This window comes from Trachinotus anak, unplaced genomic scaffold (genome assembly GCF_046630095.1).
Source record: "Trachinotus anak isolate AG129_WGS33_773 ecotype Australia unplaced genomic scaffold, CSIRO_AGI_Tana_v1 ptg000008l, whole genome shotgun sequence".
Taxonomy (NCBI): Eukaryota; Metazoa; Chordata; class Actinopteri; order Carangiformes; family Carangidae; genus Trachinotus; species Trachinotus anak.
Window position 1 is genome coordinate 15,997,227 of NW_027273859.1, and position 18,286 is coordinate 16,015,512.

At 40.1% G+C, this 18,286-nt stretch overlaps 2 protein-coding genes across 4 annotated transcripts in view; one reads left to right on the forward strand and one right to left on the reverse strand.

Annotated features, from left to right (window-relative positions):
- Positions 1-9,282, forward strand: part of vps13a (vacuolar protein sorting 13 homolog A) — a 39,218-nt gene extending 29,936 nt beyond the window's left edge. For 2 of the 3 annotated variants that reach the window (XM_071483066.1, XM_071483067.1), the window contains 18 exons: positions 174-327; positions 525-671; positions 815-896; positions 996-1,065; positions 1,354-1,468; positions 1,565-1,678; positions 1,933-2,078; positions 2,203-2,284; positions 2,457-2,570; positions 2,839-2,914; positions 3,234-3,397; positions 3,603-3,648; positions 3,786-3,909; positions 4,255-4,369; positions 6,989-7,074; positions 7,477-7,600; positions 7,754-7,828; positions 7,983-9,282. In XM_071483066.1, the coding sequence (XP_071339167.1) occupies positions 174-327; positions 525-671; positions 815-896; positions 996-1,065; positions 1,354-1,468; positions 1,565-1,678; positions 1,933-2,078; positions 2,203-2,284; positions 2,457-2,570; positions 2,839-2,914; positions 3,234-3,397; positions 3,603-3,648; positions 3,786-3,909; positions 4,255-4,369; positions 6,989-7,074; positions 7,477-7,600; positions 7,754-7,828; positions 7,983-8,033 (1,885 nt within the window). In that variant the 3' untranslated portion in view covers positions 8,034-9,282. Of the gene's footprint in view, positions 1-173; positions 328-524; positions 672-814; positions 897-995; positions 1,066-1,353; positions 1,469-1,564; positions 1,679-1,932; positions 2,079-2,202; positions 2,285-2,456; positions 2,571-2,838; positions 2,915-3,233; positions 3,398-3,602; positions 3,649-3,785; positions 3,910-4,254; positions 4,370-6,274; positions 6,957-6,988; positions 7,075-7,476; positions 7,601-7,753; positions 7,829-7,982 lie in introns of those variants that run through there. The other variant, XM_071483068.1, reaches the window with a different exon arrangement.
- Positions 8,987-16,805, reverse strand: gna14a (guanine nucleotide binding protein (G protein), alpha 14a). Its single transcript, XM_071483082.1, has 7 exons — positions 16,277-16,805; positions 12,180-12,364; positions 11,566-11,720; positions 11,149-11,277; positions 10,916-11,045; positions 10,663-10,816; positions 8,987-10,163 (listed from the first exon to the last, which is right to left on the reverse strand). Exons 1-7 carry the CDS (start codon positions 16,395-16,397, stop codon positions 9,973-9,975), a joined length of 1,065 nt encoding a protein of 354 aa, XP_071339183.1. The 5' UTR covers positions 16,398-16,805; the 3' UTR covers positions 8,987-9,972.
- Positions 16,806-18,286: the final 1,481 nt, after the last annotated feature.

Consider the following 18,286-nt stretch of genomic DNA (forward strand, 5'->3'; position numbering starts at 1 on the left):
CAACATCAACATTATGGGCTCAGATGAAATTTAATGGGTTTGATGTGAAATAACATAGTAGCAGGAGAACTTTTCAACTATTAACCATGTAGTCTTGCATGGTACTTTTTAAACATGATAATTGGATGAGTTTGCACATTTTACACTGTCATGTTTCTCTTTTCTTGTTGTAGCTCTGATGTGGTGTGGGAATTAAAGCCGAAGAAAAAGAATCGGTGGAAGACTCTCAGCACTAAAGAAGCTGAGCTTTTGGAGAACAGCTTCAAAGAGTACATTGAATCTGCACCTATAGACAACGCCATCGTCGACCTCGAAAACAACTTCCAGGTTACACTCTAAATACTGTATATTTAATGTAGCTGATTTGATCTAGTAACATGTAATTGGTAAAATTTGAAAATGAAAATTGTTGATTTCAACTGACTGTAAAAAGTTTCAGCAGCATGTGGTTAATTGATAATGAAAATACTAATTAGTTGCAGAGTTAATAGTTAAAGTTTGTGGTCTTTTTAACTTTCTCCCAGGTGTCGTTTACTCCCAATGGCATGGATATGCGCATGCTGCAGCCGTGTGATGCTCCTCTCAGGAGGCACTTCCTGCCAGGGGTGAAGGTGGAGTACAGCGTCTCACCCCGACAGAGAGCCTACCGTGTCCAGATCCACCGCATACAGGTGAAAAGAAGAACAGTTTGAAATAGAAACAAATATCTTCCTTGAAGTGTTTTCTCAGCTAAGATCCAAGATTTCATTGTCTGTCTGACAGTACTACAAGTCATCCAGAATTCGGGACACATATACATCCTTTCTTCCTACAGATCCAGAATCAGCTGCCGGGAGCCATCTTCCCCTATGTTTTTTACCCTGTAAAGTTGCCAAAGTCTATCACCATGGACTCAGGTCTGTTTGTCCGTCTTGTTATGTTTCATTTAGCATTACGTGTTGTTTACATGCAGTGTTCTGGTCTGTATTATAATTTTATTTTTGGTTTTCTTACAGAACCCAAACCTCTGACTGATATCAGCATTGTTACCAGAGCAGCGGGGCACTCCGATATCTCTCGCATCAAGTAATTATTTTACCCTTGATTCTGTTCTCATTCCTCCTCACTATACACTTCATTTGTGTTTTCATCTTGTGCTACTTTTCCATATGGTATTCAGCTCTTCCTACCTATAGCAGGCAAGAGTTATACTTTGATTCTTATTGACAAATGTCCTCCAGATCTGCTCTCTACATTCTCACATGACCTTTTTTTTTTTTTAAAAGCTTGCATAACCCATTTTTAGCCAGATGCTGGCAGACTATTGTCTGAGTTTGGCACCTAAGTGCCTTTTGAAATGTCTGTCCACCTCAGGTATTTCAAGGTGTTGATTCAAGAGATGGATCTGAAGCTTGATCTGGGCTTCCTGTATGCCATCCTGGACCTGTTCACCCCTGAGAATGCCAGCATCACCAGCTCAGAACAGGAGGTCAGTTACACACATTTCATGCACACACAGGTAGCATGCCCTGTTTTTTGGTCAAATTCATGTTCCTGTTTATTTGTGCTTGTTTTATTCCTCCAGGTGGAACTGTTTGAGAAGGACATAGAGTATATAAAGCAAGAACTAAATCATGTCTCTGCTGCTGACACCTCTCCCATCAGCCTCTATGAGTACTTCCACATTTCCCCCATAAAGGTATGTGAAATTTGTTGTTTCATAATTATAGCAACACATTTCCCAATTGATCACAATATTGCCATCAACAACAGCCTGAGAGATTACAAAAAAGTAAAATCAAAAAATCGGTTTTTGATTAATCCACTGTCTAAACAGAATAAAGCATGAATCAAACAACATAAAAATCAGTTCATAAGACACAGGTACAGGGTATATTTCTGTTGAGTTTAATAACAGAAACAGTCATGCTAAGTAAGTTTTTGTGTTTGCAGCTGCACCTGAGTTTCTCTCTGAGCACAGGAGGAGAAGATGGCCTAAAGGAGAAGAGAGATAAAGAACTCATCCCCGTCCAGTCCCTCAACTTGCTGCTGAAGAGTATCGGAGCAACTCTCACTGATGTGCAGGATGTTGTCTTCAAGTATGAACGCAAGAAGGCCCTGGACAACATATAGATCACACACAGTAGAGTTGATTTATTTTTGTGTGATTTGTTGTTGGAGGAAATCCTGCTAGTTGTCTGATTAAAGTGTGGTTTATTTCAGGCTGGCCTTCTTTGAGTTGACCTTCCAGTTTTGCACCACTCAGCAGCTACAATGGGAGGTTATCAGGCATTATTCCAAGCAGGTAATGCACACAAGCACAGTGACATTGCGATATTAGCCTAGGAATTGCAGAAGTAGCTAGTTGTGTTTTTTTTCTGTGACTTTTTTTTTTTCTTCAAGGCATGACATATAAATAATTGTACAGTATGAAAACCAGGCACCGGCGCTCAAGTTTCTATGTTTGTGTATTTCAGGCTATTAAACAGATGTATGTGCTGGTGCTAGGCCTGGATGTGCTTGGAAACCCCTTTGGGTTGATCAGAGGACTGTCAGAGGGAGTGGAGGCCTTCTTCTATGAACCCTACCAGGTAAGAATGTAATGCAAGTTTGGTGTACATTATTGCAGGGGAACATTTTATACTTAATATACATTATACTTATTTTTCAGTATATTTTAGGACACTACTGTTTGCGACCAGCTATTAAAAACTTATTGAATATTTAAGATGTGTTGTATAGAAAAACATCAGCATTAGATTTAGGTCAGCATTTACAGTATGGTTTTTTAGAGCCCCAGTAGCAATGACAGTGACTTTCTGACTTCTTTGTGTGTAACTGTTGTATGGGGTTTTCCAGGGAGCCATCCAGGGGCCAGAGGAGTTTGTTGAAGGAATGGCTCTTGGGGTGAAGGCTCTGGTGGGTGGAGCTGTAGGTAAGAACCAAATTAATATAAAAATCATCTCTGTTCAATGGGGTTCATTTAGTAGAACCTATACTAGGGTAGTGTAGGGTTTCTGTGGATATTGTAAATATACTGTACCTGCACATACACATCATGTTTGTCCCATTTTTGGGTTTTTAGTTTAGGTTTTTCAAAACGTTTGTTCTTAAATACAGTATCAATAAAATATATATATAGGTAGAATGGAATAAGGAGGAACATAGCAACAGTTTTCCTGCATAAGCCCTCAAGAACAAATAGATATTTCATACATTGTAGTAACTTTTTGCAATTCATATCTGTCGTCCAGGGGGTATAGCAGGTGCAGCCTCCAGGATAACAGGTGCCATGGCGAAGGGCGTCGCTGCCATAACGATGGACGAGGAATACCAGCAGAAGAGACGAGAAGCTATGAACAAACAACCCAGTGGCCTGAGAGAGGGGCTGGCCAGGGGTGGAAAAGGACTGGTGTCTGTAAGTACAACACAGTGTTTGCACTGGTTTTATTACTTAACTGTACATATCAGCAGCAAACACACCTTTGACATAGACTGTTAAGAAATTGTGATACCAGTAACAATAATACTGTAAATTGACCTGACTGACCAACGGCCACAGGAAATTCTGCCATAACGAGTGATTTACTGCTATTTGATAACATTGTCGTGTTTCTCTTCAGGGATTTGTCAGTGGGATCACAGGGATTGTTACCAAACCTATTAAAGGTAAGGCTTGAAAATTAAATGGTGCAATATTTTGACCAAATGAATAGAAAAAAATATTATAGGATATTAAACAATGAGCTGAACAGCTTCTCTAGATTTGCAGAGTATTCATATCAATGTGATGTGTTATTATGCAGGAGCTCAGAAGGAGGGTGCTGCAGGCTTCTTTAAAGGTGTTGGGAAAGGTCTGGTCGGTGCAGTAGCCAGACCTACAGGAGGCATTATTGACATGGCCAGCAGTGCCTTCCAAGGGATCAAGAGGTATGGTTATTTCTGTGTGTGCAGTGTGTATTCAAATGTGTGATGTATGTGTGCTTGTGATAACATCTTTACAACAGCAGTGTGTATGTAGATAGATGGTGTATATTTATGAAAGTGTATGCTGACACTCTTGTGCCACTTGCTAGTTTTAGTTTAGAACATCAGCTGGTCATCGGGATATGACAGAAGCACTTTGACTGTATTTGCATGTACATGTGAACGTGTGATCATTGTTTGCTGTAGTCATACTGTGTGTGCGCATTTATGCAGTACATAGCCCTGCTTTCTGTGTGCGAGCATTAAAAAGCTGTCTCAGAATGCATTTCTGTGTCTCCTTGTTTTTAGGGCAGCAGAGACTTCACAAGATATTGATTCTCTGCGTCCTCCTCGCTTCATCCACGAGGATGGTGTCATACGACCATATAAGGAGAGGGAAGGCATCGGCAGTCAGATGCTCCAGGTAGGACAAAAATCTCTGCATCATCACCTCTCCTTAGTGAGACACAGGTAGAAAAACAGTTGGTTAATATATTTAATTTATTGCCATTTCTGTGACTTGGCAATGATTGATGTGGTTTACCCAATAACCACTGTATATAAAGAATCCAAACCCATCTTTGACTTTGCCCAGGTTTGCTAGTGGAGTTGTGTGTCTGCAAACAGTTATTAATTTACAGGAAAACTTTTTTTTTTTTTAAATCATCCTTTCTTCATTCTGATTTATTTTAATTGCCCTTTAATGCTGTACTTGTTTTAGAGATTTTATTGGCCTTTTCCTCAGCTCAGCTCTCTGTGATTGATTCACCTCTGTGCATGTGTCTTGTGTTGTAAGAAGGTAAAATAACACATTTGCTACCACAGTAAATAAAAATAAGCAAAAGCAGAGAGAAATGAGAGACATTTGGTGTTTTCAGTCATTAACAGGAAAAAAAGATGCTATGTGTTCTGCTGTGGCGGAGCTACTGTACAGCCCCACCTCACTGGTTTTGCTCTGTACTAGTACTCAGATAACATGATTTGTTGTGGTGTGTTAACATTATTTTATTTTAAATTGTGCTACATCTGGATGCAAGTGTTGTCCTTGAGGTTTTAGCAAAAAAAAAAAAAAAAAAATCATCCCAAGCATTTGACTGAACATATTGTTGATGAGCACCTTAACCTGAACATGGTGCTGACCCAGTGTGTCAGTAGCATGGGTTTGTAGCATTTGTGATTTTAGTGTTGCTTATAAGTGTTTTAGTTCTGCTTCATTTAAACTGCACACTTTAAGCTGTGGGTCATGTTTTTATGCTGACATTATCTAACAGTCCTGCTGGATGGAGTGGGTTGAAGTTTCTGCTGACGAGGCTCAGGTCAGAGCTACACTATTTAGCCGATAGGCAGGATCCTATGTGTAGGATTTCCTCTGAAATGTACAGATAAGTGACAATTTAAAGTGTCTTAGGCAAGTTTTGATTAACAGTGAGCCTCCAGAACAGCTTCAATAGTCCTTTGTAAAGATTCAACAAATCTCTGAATTCTACTAAAGAGATTCTGCCAAAAGTTTCTCCCTCATTTGGTGGTTTTCACGATGGTGGCGGAGAGCACCGTGCAGCTCATAATTGAATTCATTTTGTCCTTTAATTTGTCACTCATCTGTATCATTAGCTGTAGACCTAGACTAGATTTGTGTGTTTATTAATGTGTCAGTTAACACATTACTCCCTTCCTGCCAATTAGGACTAATGGCAACAACTACAGATCCACTACAAATCACAGTGGATGCCACATTCAGTGCTTGTGTTTTATGTTTCTGTTACTAGCCAGTTAAATAGGCTTCAGATGCATTTTGGTTGAATTTAATTTACTTGTGGGAAACTCTCGACAGCAAAGCAGATGTGGCAAAAAGATGAAGAAAAACAAACATTTTCACAACTTGGTCTGAGTGGTTTTGATGTGTTTTTAATTGACAGTGTGACGGACATAAATTTACACCAGAATGAGACCCCTTTATTTCAGTTCCATCAGTGATTTTCACATGCAGTAGTTAACTATGTCACTATATCAGGGTGTTGTGTCTCATTTACAGGCACCTTACATTTTTACAGAGCACAGGATTGACTCCGAAAGCTTGTAATGTTGTGTTAACTGGAGCAGTTTCAGATCAGATGTATCACAATTACCTGTCATGAAACCTTTAGTGGTGCATCAGGAGATTTGAAGTAGTTGTAGTAACTTTGAGTGAAATGAAAGAATTGTCACTGGCTGGCTGCAGTGAGCCTGTGCCACTTGAGTCGGTCCACACGGATCAGTAGCTGTCTGGGTGGAAACAGGTTTTGGTTCTCTCTGCGCTGACCTTGACTCTTCTCTCTTGTCGTGTCCACAGAGGAGATTGGTCTACAGTGAATGGCGTAGAACTGGCTCAGAGGATGAGGGTGATGAAGAAAATGTGTAGAAGCTAGAAGTGACAGCTGTAGTCTTTGTCTGTAGTCTGTGCCGCCTGCTGTCTGTCAGTTAGAAGTTTACTTTTGGAAGATTTAAACAAACAAAAGAAAGGCCTTTGAGTAATTTAAGAAATGTGTTTCCATGGATTTTATATTTTTAGTTGTTTATCGATTTGTGTGTTTTCTTTATTTTTTCTTTGGTGTCTATCATCTTTCATCTCAACTACTTTGTACCTACCTTCTCTTTTCTTTGATCATTTTCTCACAACCAACAAAAGAAACCTCTTTTGTCATTGTTTCAACATTCATTAATTTCTCATAATTATAAAGATTTTTTTTTCAAGTGTCTGTTTTCTTCATGAATGAATGTTTATCATTCTGTCATTCACTGTCCCCTTGTTCTCAATAAAATACTTTAAACTTCTACCTGCCATTTTCTTTGTTTCATCCCATCTTTCCTCACCACCTCACAACACTTTCCATTTCCATCAGACTAAAGTTTTCTGCAGGTATTTTGCAGAGGACCATGGTAGCGTATGCTTATTTACAGCAGGCAGTTGGAACATTCATATTTTAGTTTAAATCTGTAAGTTGTTTTTTTCGCCTTGCTGTTTGTTTAAATTTCATTCACCTTCTTTTTCTCTGTCTTCTTTCAGAAAATTGAGAATGGACGTTTTGCCAAGTACAGATACTTCGCTCATGCCAAGGTCAATGATTCCGACTTCCTCATGATCACCAAGAGGTGAGTGTTGTTTGGCATCTGATTGAGTACAAAAAAAGAGTAAAGCTTATTGATATAACATTTCTGTGCTCTTTATTAAAAGCTGCTAAAACAAATAAGCCACAGTATCCACATCAGTGGAATGGGAACAGCGAGCATTTAACCACACTGAACAGTGCTATTGTCTGTCCTTTGCTTTTTGTTCAAACCTAAACTGCGTGTATGTGTGAGCTACTGGACAACTGAATTTTCCCAAAGGGATGAAAATAGTATCTTTACATCCATCCATTCATCCATCCATTCATTCCTTCATTAAGATAGCTTATCTAACCACTAGTATACTGTATCCTTTACCTGGGGTGTATTACAAGGAAGTGTTCCATATCTCATTTTAATCCTGTTGTGTTGGGATTTCTCCTCTAGGGGCATATTTTTTGTGACCAAAGGCACATTTGGCCAGCTGACCTGTGAGTGGCAGTATCTGTTTGAGGAGTTTACAAAGGATCCAATGATTGTAGAGGACCGCAGACTTCGCATTGAGGCCAAGGTACAAAAGCTTACTCCAAAACCAAACGAGTCCAAACCAAATCGTATGGTACCTTTTTTTCCTTTAAGAGACTATTGTGTTTAAAAATGTGGTACAGGTTTTAAGCAATTATTTAGCTATTTATTACATTAAATCCTGTTTTGTGTACTGCAGGAGAGAGTAAAGTCAGTCTTCCATGCCAAGGAGTTTGGGAAGATCATAAACTTTAAAACTCCTGAGATAGCCAAGGTAAGTTCATGATTTGGACTATAAGATGCTCTTATTTATACACACACACATATATAATATGAGCCACCTAGTTTTCATGGTCCCTGTGATATGTGAGATAAATGATTGTGTGATTGTGCTTAAATTTGTCATGTCTTTGGTTCTTTAACTTCAGTGGGTTCTTGCCAAACTGGAGGATGCAAGAGAGAGTTTACCGAAATACTGAGTCATCAAGAAGAGCGAGAAATGATGAGAATTAAAAGAAGGAAAACACACACACACACACACACACACAGTCTGTGTGTGTCAGTGCCTTTGTTCTTTACTGCATGCTAGTTTGTTTACCTCCATGTGTGAGTAGTGCTAAAACTGTTTGTGTGTCTGGGATGGAAGGCTGAGTGAGTAGTTTGTATGTGAGCATGCTAACAGAAGTGCTATAAATGGATAAATAAATGGACGGCTGACCTAACATTAATTTGTCATAGAAGCTCAGAATACATTGAATCAAACATTGTCTCACTGTCTTTGCTCTGATTGCACTCATCCTTTTCCAAACATGGACGGATGGATTTTTAATCATTTATTTTATTAAAACTACTGCGAAGTCTTGAGTTTACAAACACATCTGCTTATATCTGCTTCGATTTAAAATGTTATCAATTTCCTCATAGCTGGCTTGTCACACTCAGTCAAATACACTTTAAGTCACTTATTTCATTCACTTTCACTGAACATGCATAAGCTGTATTTGGCTGTAGAAACGTCACAGTTAGACTGCATCGGCCAGTGATAGAAAACAGCTTGAATGATATTATGGCCAAATTAACTATAATTGCTGTAGCACATTTACTGTACACTGTTTATTTTTATTTTACTGGCTAATATAAAAGGGATACTAATTAAAATGGTCTTCATTATACACACAATTCAAAATGTGCGTCATTAAAACACTTTTTTTTTGTTTTGTTTTTTTTTACTTCTCTATATCTTTCCTCTTTTTTATACATTTCTGCAAGATAAAGACTGTTGAGTGTGTTATTTAGAGACGCATGTTATTTTTATACTGCACTTACATGTATCAATCTGCTGTATATTGATCTCATATAATATCCTGTCTGTATATATATCCATACTTACACAATAGTCTGTATTATGGCATTGCAGATTGTAATTTTGTGATTTTTATGTTTTTATACCACACATATGCAATGTCAACTATGTTGATGAATTATGCAGAGAAAAGTATATTTAAAAGAAATGGATGCTAATTATTATCAGCTGCTGTTTACTCTGACATGTATTTTAAGGTTTGCTTTTGGTTTGGGGGTGCATCACAGTTTAATATGACTAAAAAATTCTGTTGCCATTAATGTTTGTCATTTATGTTTTTGGGGAGCAAAATGTTCACTACAGTGGCTCAATTCTTTTCCCTGCTGTTTTCAAAAAATAAAAATAAAAATGTGTTTCAAATTTCAGTGCACTCTCCTTTATTTCATGTACCCAGAAAACCTCAAACATACAAATTGCACTCTTTATTACATAACTATAATTGCTTATTGAAAATTACACTACATAAATATAATTTCATTTCTCCTGAGAAGAAACAGTCAAGTAACATTTTTAATTCAAATACTCAGATTATTTACATCTAAAATAAGATGAGCCCAGTGGCTCTGCTGAGTGTCCTGAGTAAATAAGGCACGTGCAGGCTAAAGCAAACGCAGGTGGCTCAAAAAAAACCAAAACATTTCCTCACAATATTAAATCAAGGCTAAAGGGAAGTCTTACCAACTATTACATGGTGTATCAAGCACTCAAAAATACACAGAAAGGATCTAAGACATAATAAGTAGTCCACACAATGGGTCTATGATATGACTTTCCACTAATTTTCACATTATCACACCTCTACAGGAAAGTATTCACAGCATATCAAGCATATACACAGTAAAGGCTAGTAGTTTAGTATTACACCATGTTCATATTCTCTTTGGCTGGTTTTGTACAGGCACAAAATAATTTGCTTGTTTGAAATAAAAATAACTCAACCTGATATATTCTTTTTATGTAATTCTCTCATTTCGACTTTCCTCATGTCATTCCTTCTGTCTTCCTGTACCCCTGTACCCCTGTCTCTCCTGTATCCCCTCTCCTGTCCTCCTGTTTTACACCAGATTGAACTCCTTCAGGTTGTGCCTGAGGATGGTGTCTTTGACGGCCACAAAGACGAAACGGATGTTTTCTGTGTCTGTGGCGCAGGTGAAGTGAGGGTACAGCGTCTTGTCCTTGTCTGGGTTTTGTTCTTGGTACATTTTCAGGATGAATTCCTGAGCTGCTACAGGATCCTGCTGAGGTCCTGCAATTCACGGTCAATATTATTTCCATGTAACGGTCAATAATTTCATTTTTAAATCTCATCATCATCATCAGAAAAAAACAGTCAAGATCTGTGCATAATATCTCTGTCCTCTGCTTCTTGTTGTAATTGTACAAGTGGTGGTCTTACAATACAGTATATCATCATTTAGATCCAAGGAAATACTTGGATCTAACAGGGTAATATTAAGAGTATAGACATGCTCAAATGTGACACAACCAAAAACTATAAAAGTTCTTGTGCCATAAATATTCTTTCTTCTTTCCTTTTAGACCCAAATGCAAAAACAATTTCACCAGTCTGTGTGTGCGTGTGTGTGCGTACAATGAAAAACTTGACACTACCAAGGGTTTAGGTTCAAAATGTCCAAATACTGACCACTTAATGTTAGACAGAGCATCTAACCATATGTACACAAATCTGCTGTAGGTATGGCCCATGGCCGACAGTATCTACATACGAGTTGAGACTAACTAACCTGTAAATTCAGGGAAGTAGGTGGATATGTGAGAGTACATGATCTTCTCCTTGAGAATGTCGGTCTTGTTGAGGAAAAGTATGATAGAGGAGCGCTGGAACCAGGGGTAGGTGATGATGGTCTTGAACAAAGCCTTGCTCTCCTCCATACGGTTCTGAAATAACATTTCAGCACAGAAAAAAAGGCAGCAATGACGACACATCTTAAGGGATCAAAGTCTGGAGCCTGATCTGCCCATGAACTGAATACTCACCTCGTTGTCACACTCAGCCAGAACCTGGTCATACTCACTGAGCGCCACCAGGAAGATAATGGAGGTGACGTTCTCAAAGCAGTGGATCCACTTCCTTCGCTCTGACCTCTGACCCCCCACATCCACCATCCTGCCATAACAACAGCCAATCCCAACAACAGAAGAGTGATGCCAATTCCGGTGTAACATTGGTAAGATATCACCTATCGTGTTGCTATGTTGTTGTATCTCACCTGAAAATGACATTCTCCATGTCAAATGGGTATTCAATGATACCCGTGGTGGGCACTCGGACTCTGAGGATGTCCTGAAGGTCAGGGACATAAGAGGGCTGTGAAATGCGGTCCAGGTCAGTCAGATAGCTGAAAAAAAATGAGCAGACAATAAGCAGAGGAAGGGGAAATCAAAGGAAATAACAGAATGGGTTGATTTTTGTGGCTGTTTAAACAGAAATATACAAACTGTCTCTGAATTTAAGACATAAATGGGAGGTCAAAAGGGCCGTTTCCCGAGATGAAAGCGAGATGTAAGGGGTGGACAAAACAATAGGGACACCTCTAATCAGTTCTATAGCTAGACATACACCAACTCTAGTTTTATTTATCACATTGATACTGTGGCAGCCCCAGTAAGGTGTGACTAACGCTCACTATTTGGTGGAGTCTGACAGCTGGTACTCCCTGCGTCGGTCGTAGCACTCCTGGATTCCTCCATCGTCCCACAGGCTCTTGATGGCCATCGCAAGGCCTTGATCAAACTCCTCCACCTTGTCCACCTCCACCTCCAGGACTGAGGCTGCGTGGTTCTGCAAACACATAGACAGACACAAATACAATTAAGACAATTAGCAATAGTCCATCCCACATGTTCCCAGCTCCTCTGTGGAAACAGATCAAGAAGAGAGACGGGAATCAAGTTTAGATTTTATTTCATTTATATATATATATATATATATATATTTATATAATTTACAATGACACAAATTGACTTTCAGTGACAAAGGCACAAAAAAACGAGCTGGGATAAATCGCTATGCATGGAAATAGACTATGATAGTTTTTCATTTTCAGTCTTAGAGTTTTACACTTTGTAAGTCAGACTCTAAGTTTGTGCTGAAAAAAGGGGTGCATCTGGGGTGACAATGGTTTAAAAGGTGCTGAAGACAAATAAATACGATTGCTGTGAAAGGTGTTTAAAAATGAACCAAAATAAACCTGGGCACCAGAGTCAAAAGTGCCAGTTATAACTGGCGGAGGGAGCAGACCTGGTTCTGGGGATCAGAGAAAGATATGCTGAGCGTCTCCATGGCTCGGATCATCGTCTGCATGGACGTGAAGATGTTCTGGTAGACCAGTTTGGCGTAGCTCCTCTTGTCCTCAGCTGTGTAGCCTCCTCCATGGATAATCCTCATTTGTTTGATGAAGGTGCTCTTTCCACTCTCTCCCGTACCTGTTGGATACAGTGAAATAATATCTTTTTATATGTGCAAACTTTGAGCATAATTACATTCCAATATGCTGATCATGGTTATGACATCAATTTGTGTTACATAATCTTTTGGTTGTTGTTTGTAAGTAATTGTGTTAATGTCCTGGTCAATTTGTCAGTGCAAAAATTTTATTGTGTTATGTTTCGGGCTATAAAAGATGATCGTGTTGACACCTAAAGGAAGAGGAAGATGAGTGAGGTACATGTTGTTGTTTTTTTTACAACCATCATGATAGTGAAGTGGCACAACACACAACATACATATTTGATTAAGGTTCCAATATCTGGATCTGGAAAAAAAGTGTAAATTCAGTAAAACTACTCAAGTATCATCAGCAAAATGCATAAAGTAAGTAGAAAAAAAAGAAAAAGTACTTATATCAGTGTTATTACCGAGATGTTCATGTGTAAGCATCACTTTAATATGGAGATAATTTATATACTGTTTCATAGTATGAGAGACCCTATTTTACAAAATATACTATACTTATTTGTGTAGCACTCTTTACAACACATCTGTCTGTTTCTTTGCAGCTTGTTGCTAAGAGTCTATTTGAAGTAAATACTTAACCAATTGTTAGCAAACTATTGCCATGACAACTCTTGATTAGTAACTTCTCTGTCCAGGAATAAACAGGCAAACGGACCGATTTGAATGTATATTTGACTGCCAAAGGTACGCCTGTAAATATCTGGGTGCTTTTACTCCTACCATTTCCATGGCTGTGCTGAAAACATGCCAATGAGCGGCCACCACATCCACATTAATTGACACTAACCAACCACAAACATACGCATACTATACTTAAAACGCCTTTGCACTTGTTTACATTTCAAGATAATAAATTCAAAATCCACTAATCCACTCGTTCCATAGCTGTTTTACTTGAACCTGTGAGCACTCATTCTAGCTACAATAATGTGCGCAACTATAAGAGCTGGTATTTCATAAAAGCAGACACACAAACGTGCTACACCGGGACACACGCAGACACCCACACGGTTTCGGTCACATTCCTCTTTAATTCTTGCAGCACAAGCTCCTAATTTTCTCGTTCGGACCACATGATGCTGAATCTATTTGTTTAACAAATGCGTGTTTGTTAACAAACCTGAATATTCGGAGTTGCCATGTTTGCATGTGGGGAGTGGGCCATGCTGGTGAGTGTGTCTCCGAGCGCGTGTGGGTGGGTGCACGCCTGCATCTGTATCCCTGCTTCCCAGCAAAGTGTGTTAAACCTCTGTGATGAGAATGAGTGGTGCCAGCAGTTTTCTGGTTTCCTGGCTGTTTTGCATGGCTTCATGAATACATGGGTCTTTACATCTTAGCCAACAAACCTTAGACAAATTGTCTTATTTGAATGCACCTTGTTTACAAGTCAAGTTTCTTGGAGATTAGGGGGGTTTGGGCAAGACAAGGCAGGTAAACACTGCGATGGAGGCAAATCATGATCCTGCATGTCTGCTGTGTTTGACTTGTTCAGAGAGGGAGTCACAAGCGATTAAATACCAGTATTTTTCGCCCTCAGTTGACACACGTAACAATAATAATAATAATAATAATAATTTAGAAAAAACATAATAAAAGATTCATGAATGACTGAGCCAATCAATTCATGTCTAAATGAAGTAAATGTTAGAGTGTTTTAATTGTATTGGACTTAGAGACACATTTCTAGCAGACGGCCTGCAACCTGCATTACAACCTGGTGGTGCAGAGTTCAGTGAATGAGCGTGGGCCCACTGTTGCTGAGACAAGAACTACCACCACCTGTCCCACTCCACCCTCTCAATGCAAGGCACAAAACAAGAACTACAACATACTGATTTTATTCTTAATTCCCAATGTTTTCTCTTCCTCTGTTACTAAAATTGATAATCAACCCGTTTCCCTCCTCATGAACAAGACTGTTATTGATGTCCGTTCTCTTCGTGGGATCTGTGCTTACATTTCTTTAAGGTTACTAATATTTAATGCTGATAACTGCATCTAAGCAAATGCACATGTCTACATGGTTGATCGTTCACAAAAAGGCTTGATTCGCGCTTTTGTGAATGTTTTATATGCTTTCACTCACTTACTTTATTCTTTTACTCGTGTTTGCCCCATAATGACTTGCAGTTATTACTGATCTGAATGATCTAAATGACCAGTGCTTGTTGAATGTATTGTACAGAGCAGTGCTGACATGTCTGTATTGTAGGTCAGGCTCAAGGCTATTGATCTTTCACTCTGCTTCACTCCCACTCGTCCTCTCTGGGGATCTGACTGTGACCATCCTAATGAAATCCACTGAGAACTCTGAGTCACTCTGACCAGGTAAATAAATGTTCAAAAAAAAAAAAAAAAAAGTATAACATCTATTTGCATATATTACATCTAACACATGTAGAGGCTAAGATACAAGATCCACAACAGACAGTGTGATTTGGACAGAATTATTGCCAAACATAATTTCAAGTTGTGAAAATAATGTGCTCTCATTGTCAGAATTTGCCTTTTTGATCATTTGCTCATTTCAGAGTTGCACTATTTATCTTAATAGTGGGTTTTGATGTGTCCTCTGGTGACCTGTTACACCCGTTCCTGCTCAGTACTTCAGCTCGTCAAACAGCTCTTACAATAGCTTTGTAATCCTAGGGCAGCAGTGGCCTGCAGCAGCACACACTGTACCACAATCCCTGTCGTGATCAGTGCCCATGTCAACCATCTTTTTCAGATCTTATCTGTCCATCATGTGTCGCCCATCTACCACACACAATTTTCAAATCAAATGAAACAGGATTTACAATGAATGTTAGTTTAGTCGCAACCCGAAACTCTCTTTTACAAGAAAGCCCCTTCAAAGAGAGTGATGGAGGCAAAGCTACGGCTCATGTGCTGCTCAGGGACGGATTTGCATGACTTTTGCATGAGGCGCGCCCGCAGCAGCTAGTTATGGCTTTCAAACACACCACTGACCGAGCTGAGGCCTTGACAGTGAGTCATGTCTCTGAAGTGCTCCCACACTGTTGCAGTAAAATGGGTGTTGGCCAAGGCGCTGATGGATGCTCCTTGGATTTCATGTGGCAACCCTCTGTTTCCTCTTTCACTTGATCTGCCGGTCGTTCCCAAAGCTACACAAGTTCACTTCCAACACAGGAGCATGGTGTTGGAAGTAAAAAAAAAAAGCCCTAAGCCCTTTCCCAGCCAGCATCACACCTGCTGAAGTGTCCTAGAGGAGAACTGTGTGCCAAGTGAAAAACTAACGTTTCAATGATGATCAGAAGCTTCATATTTTAAAAAAAAAAATGTGTCATATTGTTTAAATATCACCACAAGGAAGCAGGACTGTGCCAGTGAAAAACACAGCTGCCACACAGACCAACTCTCCATCAGCTGTGCCAATAACTTACACACTGACTTGACATTTTCTCCTCATCATTTGTTTCTCCTTTATTCCCTCTTCCTATGAGTCTGGAGTTTATCCCCACAGAGGGCGAGAAAACTCCCACATCTCTCCAGTCCATCATGGAGCAAAGACAAATCTTACCGAACACCTTAAAATATAACGCAAGGATATTACGGCCACTCTCTTTTCCTTTGTCTCTGTGATGATACAGATGACTCGACACGCTGCTAAATGCCGTCACACCTGCCACACGACACCTGCGCGGCCAGGTGCGGTCAGGAAGCAGCGATGGCCATCCCTGGTGAATCCACTAGGGGATACACACTAAAAGCAACCAGACAGCAAGAGAGGAACATTTGTAAGAGCTTTGAAAGACCTTTTTTTTTTTCTTTGGGTGTCATCTTTCCACCTGTGACTTACTTTGAGGGTACCCACTCAGCAGGCCACCCTCCAGGCCCGGTCCCCGGTGAGGGATGCTCACCTAACAGCAGCAGCTTCAGCTCCCTGCGGGAGTCCTTCTTGTCTCTCCGCAGCTGCTTCTCGATCTCCTCGTTGATCCTCTGGTTCTCCTTCTCCTCCGCCGACACGCAACATCCAGCCATCGCTCGCAAACCGACCAGCTCTTCCTCCAGTGAGAGAGATCCCCCCCCACCCACCACACCCCACCCCCACCCCCTGCGGTCAAAAGGCAGATGCTGTGAAGTCGTCTGTGTGGCGCTGCTTCTTCTTCTCTCTCTCTCTCTCTCTCTCTCTCTCTCGGTTCTCAGAGTCAGAAGCAAAAGGAGCGACGCATCTTTAACGTGGGGGGCTGATGCTCTTCTTCCTCTTCAATCCGTGGGAGGGAAGCGGGGTTTGTTGAGGAGGATAAGGATAAATGAATAACCCGAAACCCTGAAACGAAAGACTGTTGTGTTTCTAAGAGGGAAAAGGTCCGGAGAGCTGTGGAGGGGACGCGCGGCGCCGGCTGCTCTGGGGCTGGAGGGACACTGGGTGAACTTTATCCAGCCGACCGAGGAGGGCGTGGCACCGGTTGCAAATAGAAAAGGATAAAATAGGAAGTTAACATCCACAGCAGGCAGAGGGTGTTGTCTAGATGCCTGTGACAAGATGAATTAAAATATATATATATGTATATGAATGGTGGAATTGGGGCGCTTTAGTTGGGTTTCAATCACAGAAAAGCTGCACAAAACAATGGCAAGAAAAGTATTGGGGCCACAGGCCTGTCTTAGAAATGCGCCTTTGAACTGGTAACATTTTTTTGTGCCAGATGCAAGTAGTTATCCTGCCAACCTTTTATACATGGCACATGTGCAACCCAGCTCAGGAGGTGCAACGTGCACCACAGGGAGAAGGGAAGTGGAGCCCGCTCCGACACTGTCATGCCTCATAACGGCCACTGAGGGTCAGGAAGGCCGACCGTGAGTGAGTGAATGAGTGTCCGAGCCGCAAAGCCTCAACACCTCTGCTCTCTGGAAGTCAGGTATTTTTTGGTTCACAGCCTGAGCAGTAGCGTTACAGACTAGATGAGTTGGGTGATGCAATGATGTAGGCCTACAAATAGACTCAGAAATATAAACTGAAGGTGGTAAAAGATGAGAAATACAAAATGATTACTACATGTAAAGTATGACCCTGTGGGAATAATCTGGTGATTTTCCCTTTTAGGATGCGAGCTGTAATCCAGCCTGGACAGACAGCTTGCATTACTGGAATTTATGAATGGACATATCATCAAATAATGGCTGTGGACCTGAAAGACAATATTCAATGAGAATGTGACTATGATACACTAGTAGTGTGTGTTCTGGCCTTGACCAGTCCTTGCCATTCACACTATTTAAAATAGAGAATGTGGCTTATGACTGCTTGTTTTCTACCCTGTGATCTTTTAGAGATCATTGCGCAACGGTCAGTCAGGTATATAAAAGCAGTGAGTTTCTGAAATTTGATGAATTGTTGCTTTAATTTATACTGTATAATGAAAAGTTGTCTTATGTCCAAATAAACTTTATTCACGGAGGTGTTAGGAGTTCTTAAATCAGAACTCTAAACAAAGCCAGACAAGTTTTCCTAACTTTTTCTCATATTTTGCTGTCTCTTTTTTCTTTATAAGGAAGTTTTTTGTGCATGTTAAAAGATGTAAATGACCTAAGATAAAAAGGGAAAAAAAGAATTAAAATTAACCTCTGAGGTGCAACTCCACCCCACACATTGCAGGGAAATACGCTTGGGGCACATTCTATTGAACTTGACGATTCTACTTTACAAGAATCACATCTGTGTTCACTTTTCAGTGTTTGACTTGGGTTTGTTGAACAAATTACAATTCAAATACAACTTGACTTAGGTCGTCTGGCAGAGCATTATCCTCATACACTCACAGCCACAGACCTGAACTATGGTGCTGAGTAAAGACGGCATTAAAATAACCACATTATACAAATCACAGCTGTACTGAAATGACAGAAAATAAAAATCAGAGCCGACA

Coding starts and splice junctions, on each gene's coding strand:
- gna14a (XM_071483082.1), bottom strand. CDS start 16,397: ATGGCTGGATGTTGCGTGTCGGCGGAGGAGAAGGAGAACCAGAGGATC. Junction 12,365..16,276: donor GCTGAAGCTGCTGCTGTTAG/GTGAGCATCCCT, acceptor TGTATCCAACAG/GTACGGGAGAGAGTGGAAAG. Junction 10,817..10,915: donor TGGCTGAGTGTGACAACGAG/GTGAGTATTCAG, acceptor ATGTTATTTCAG/AACCGTATGGAGGAGAGCAA.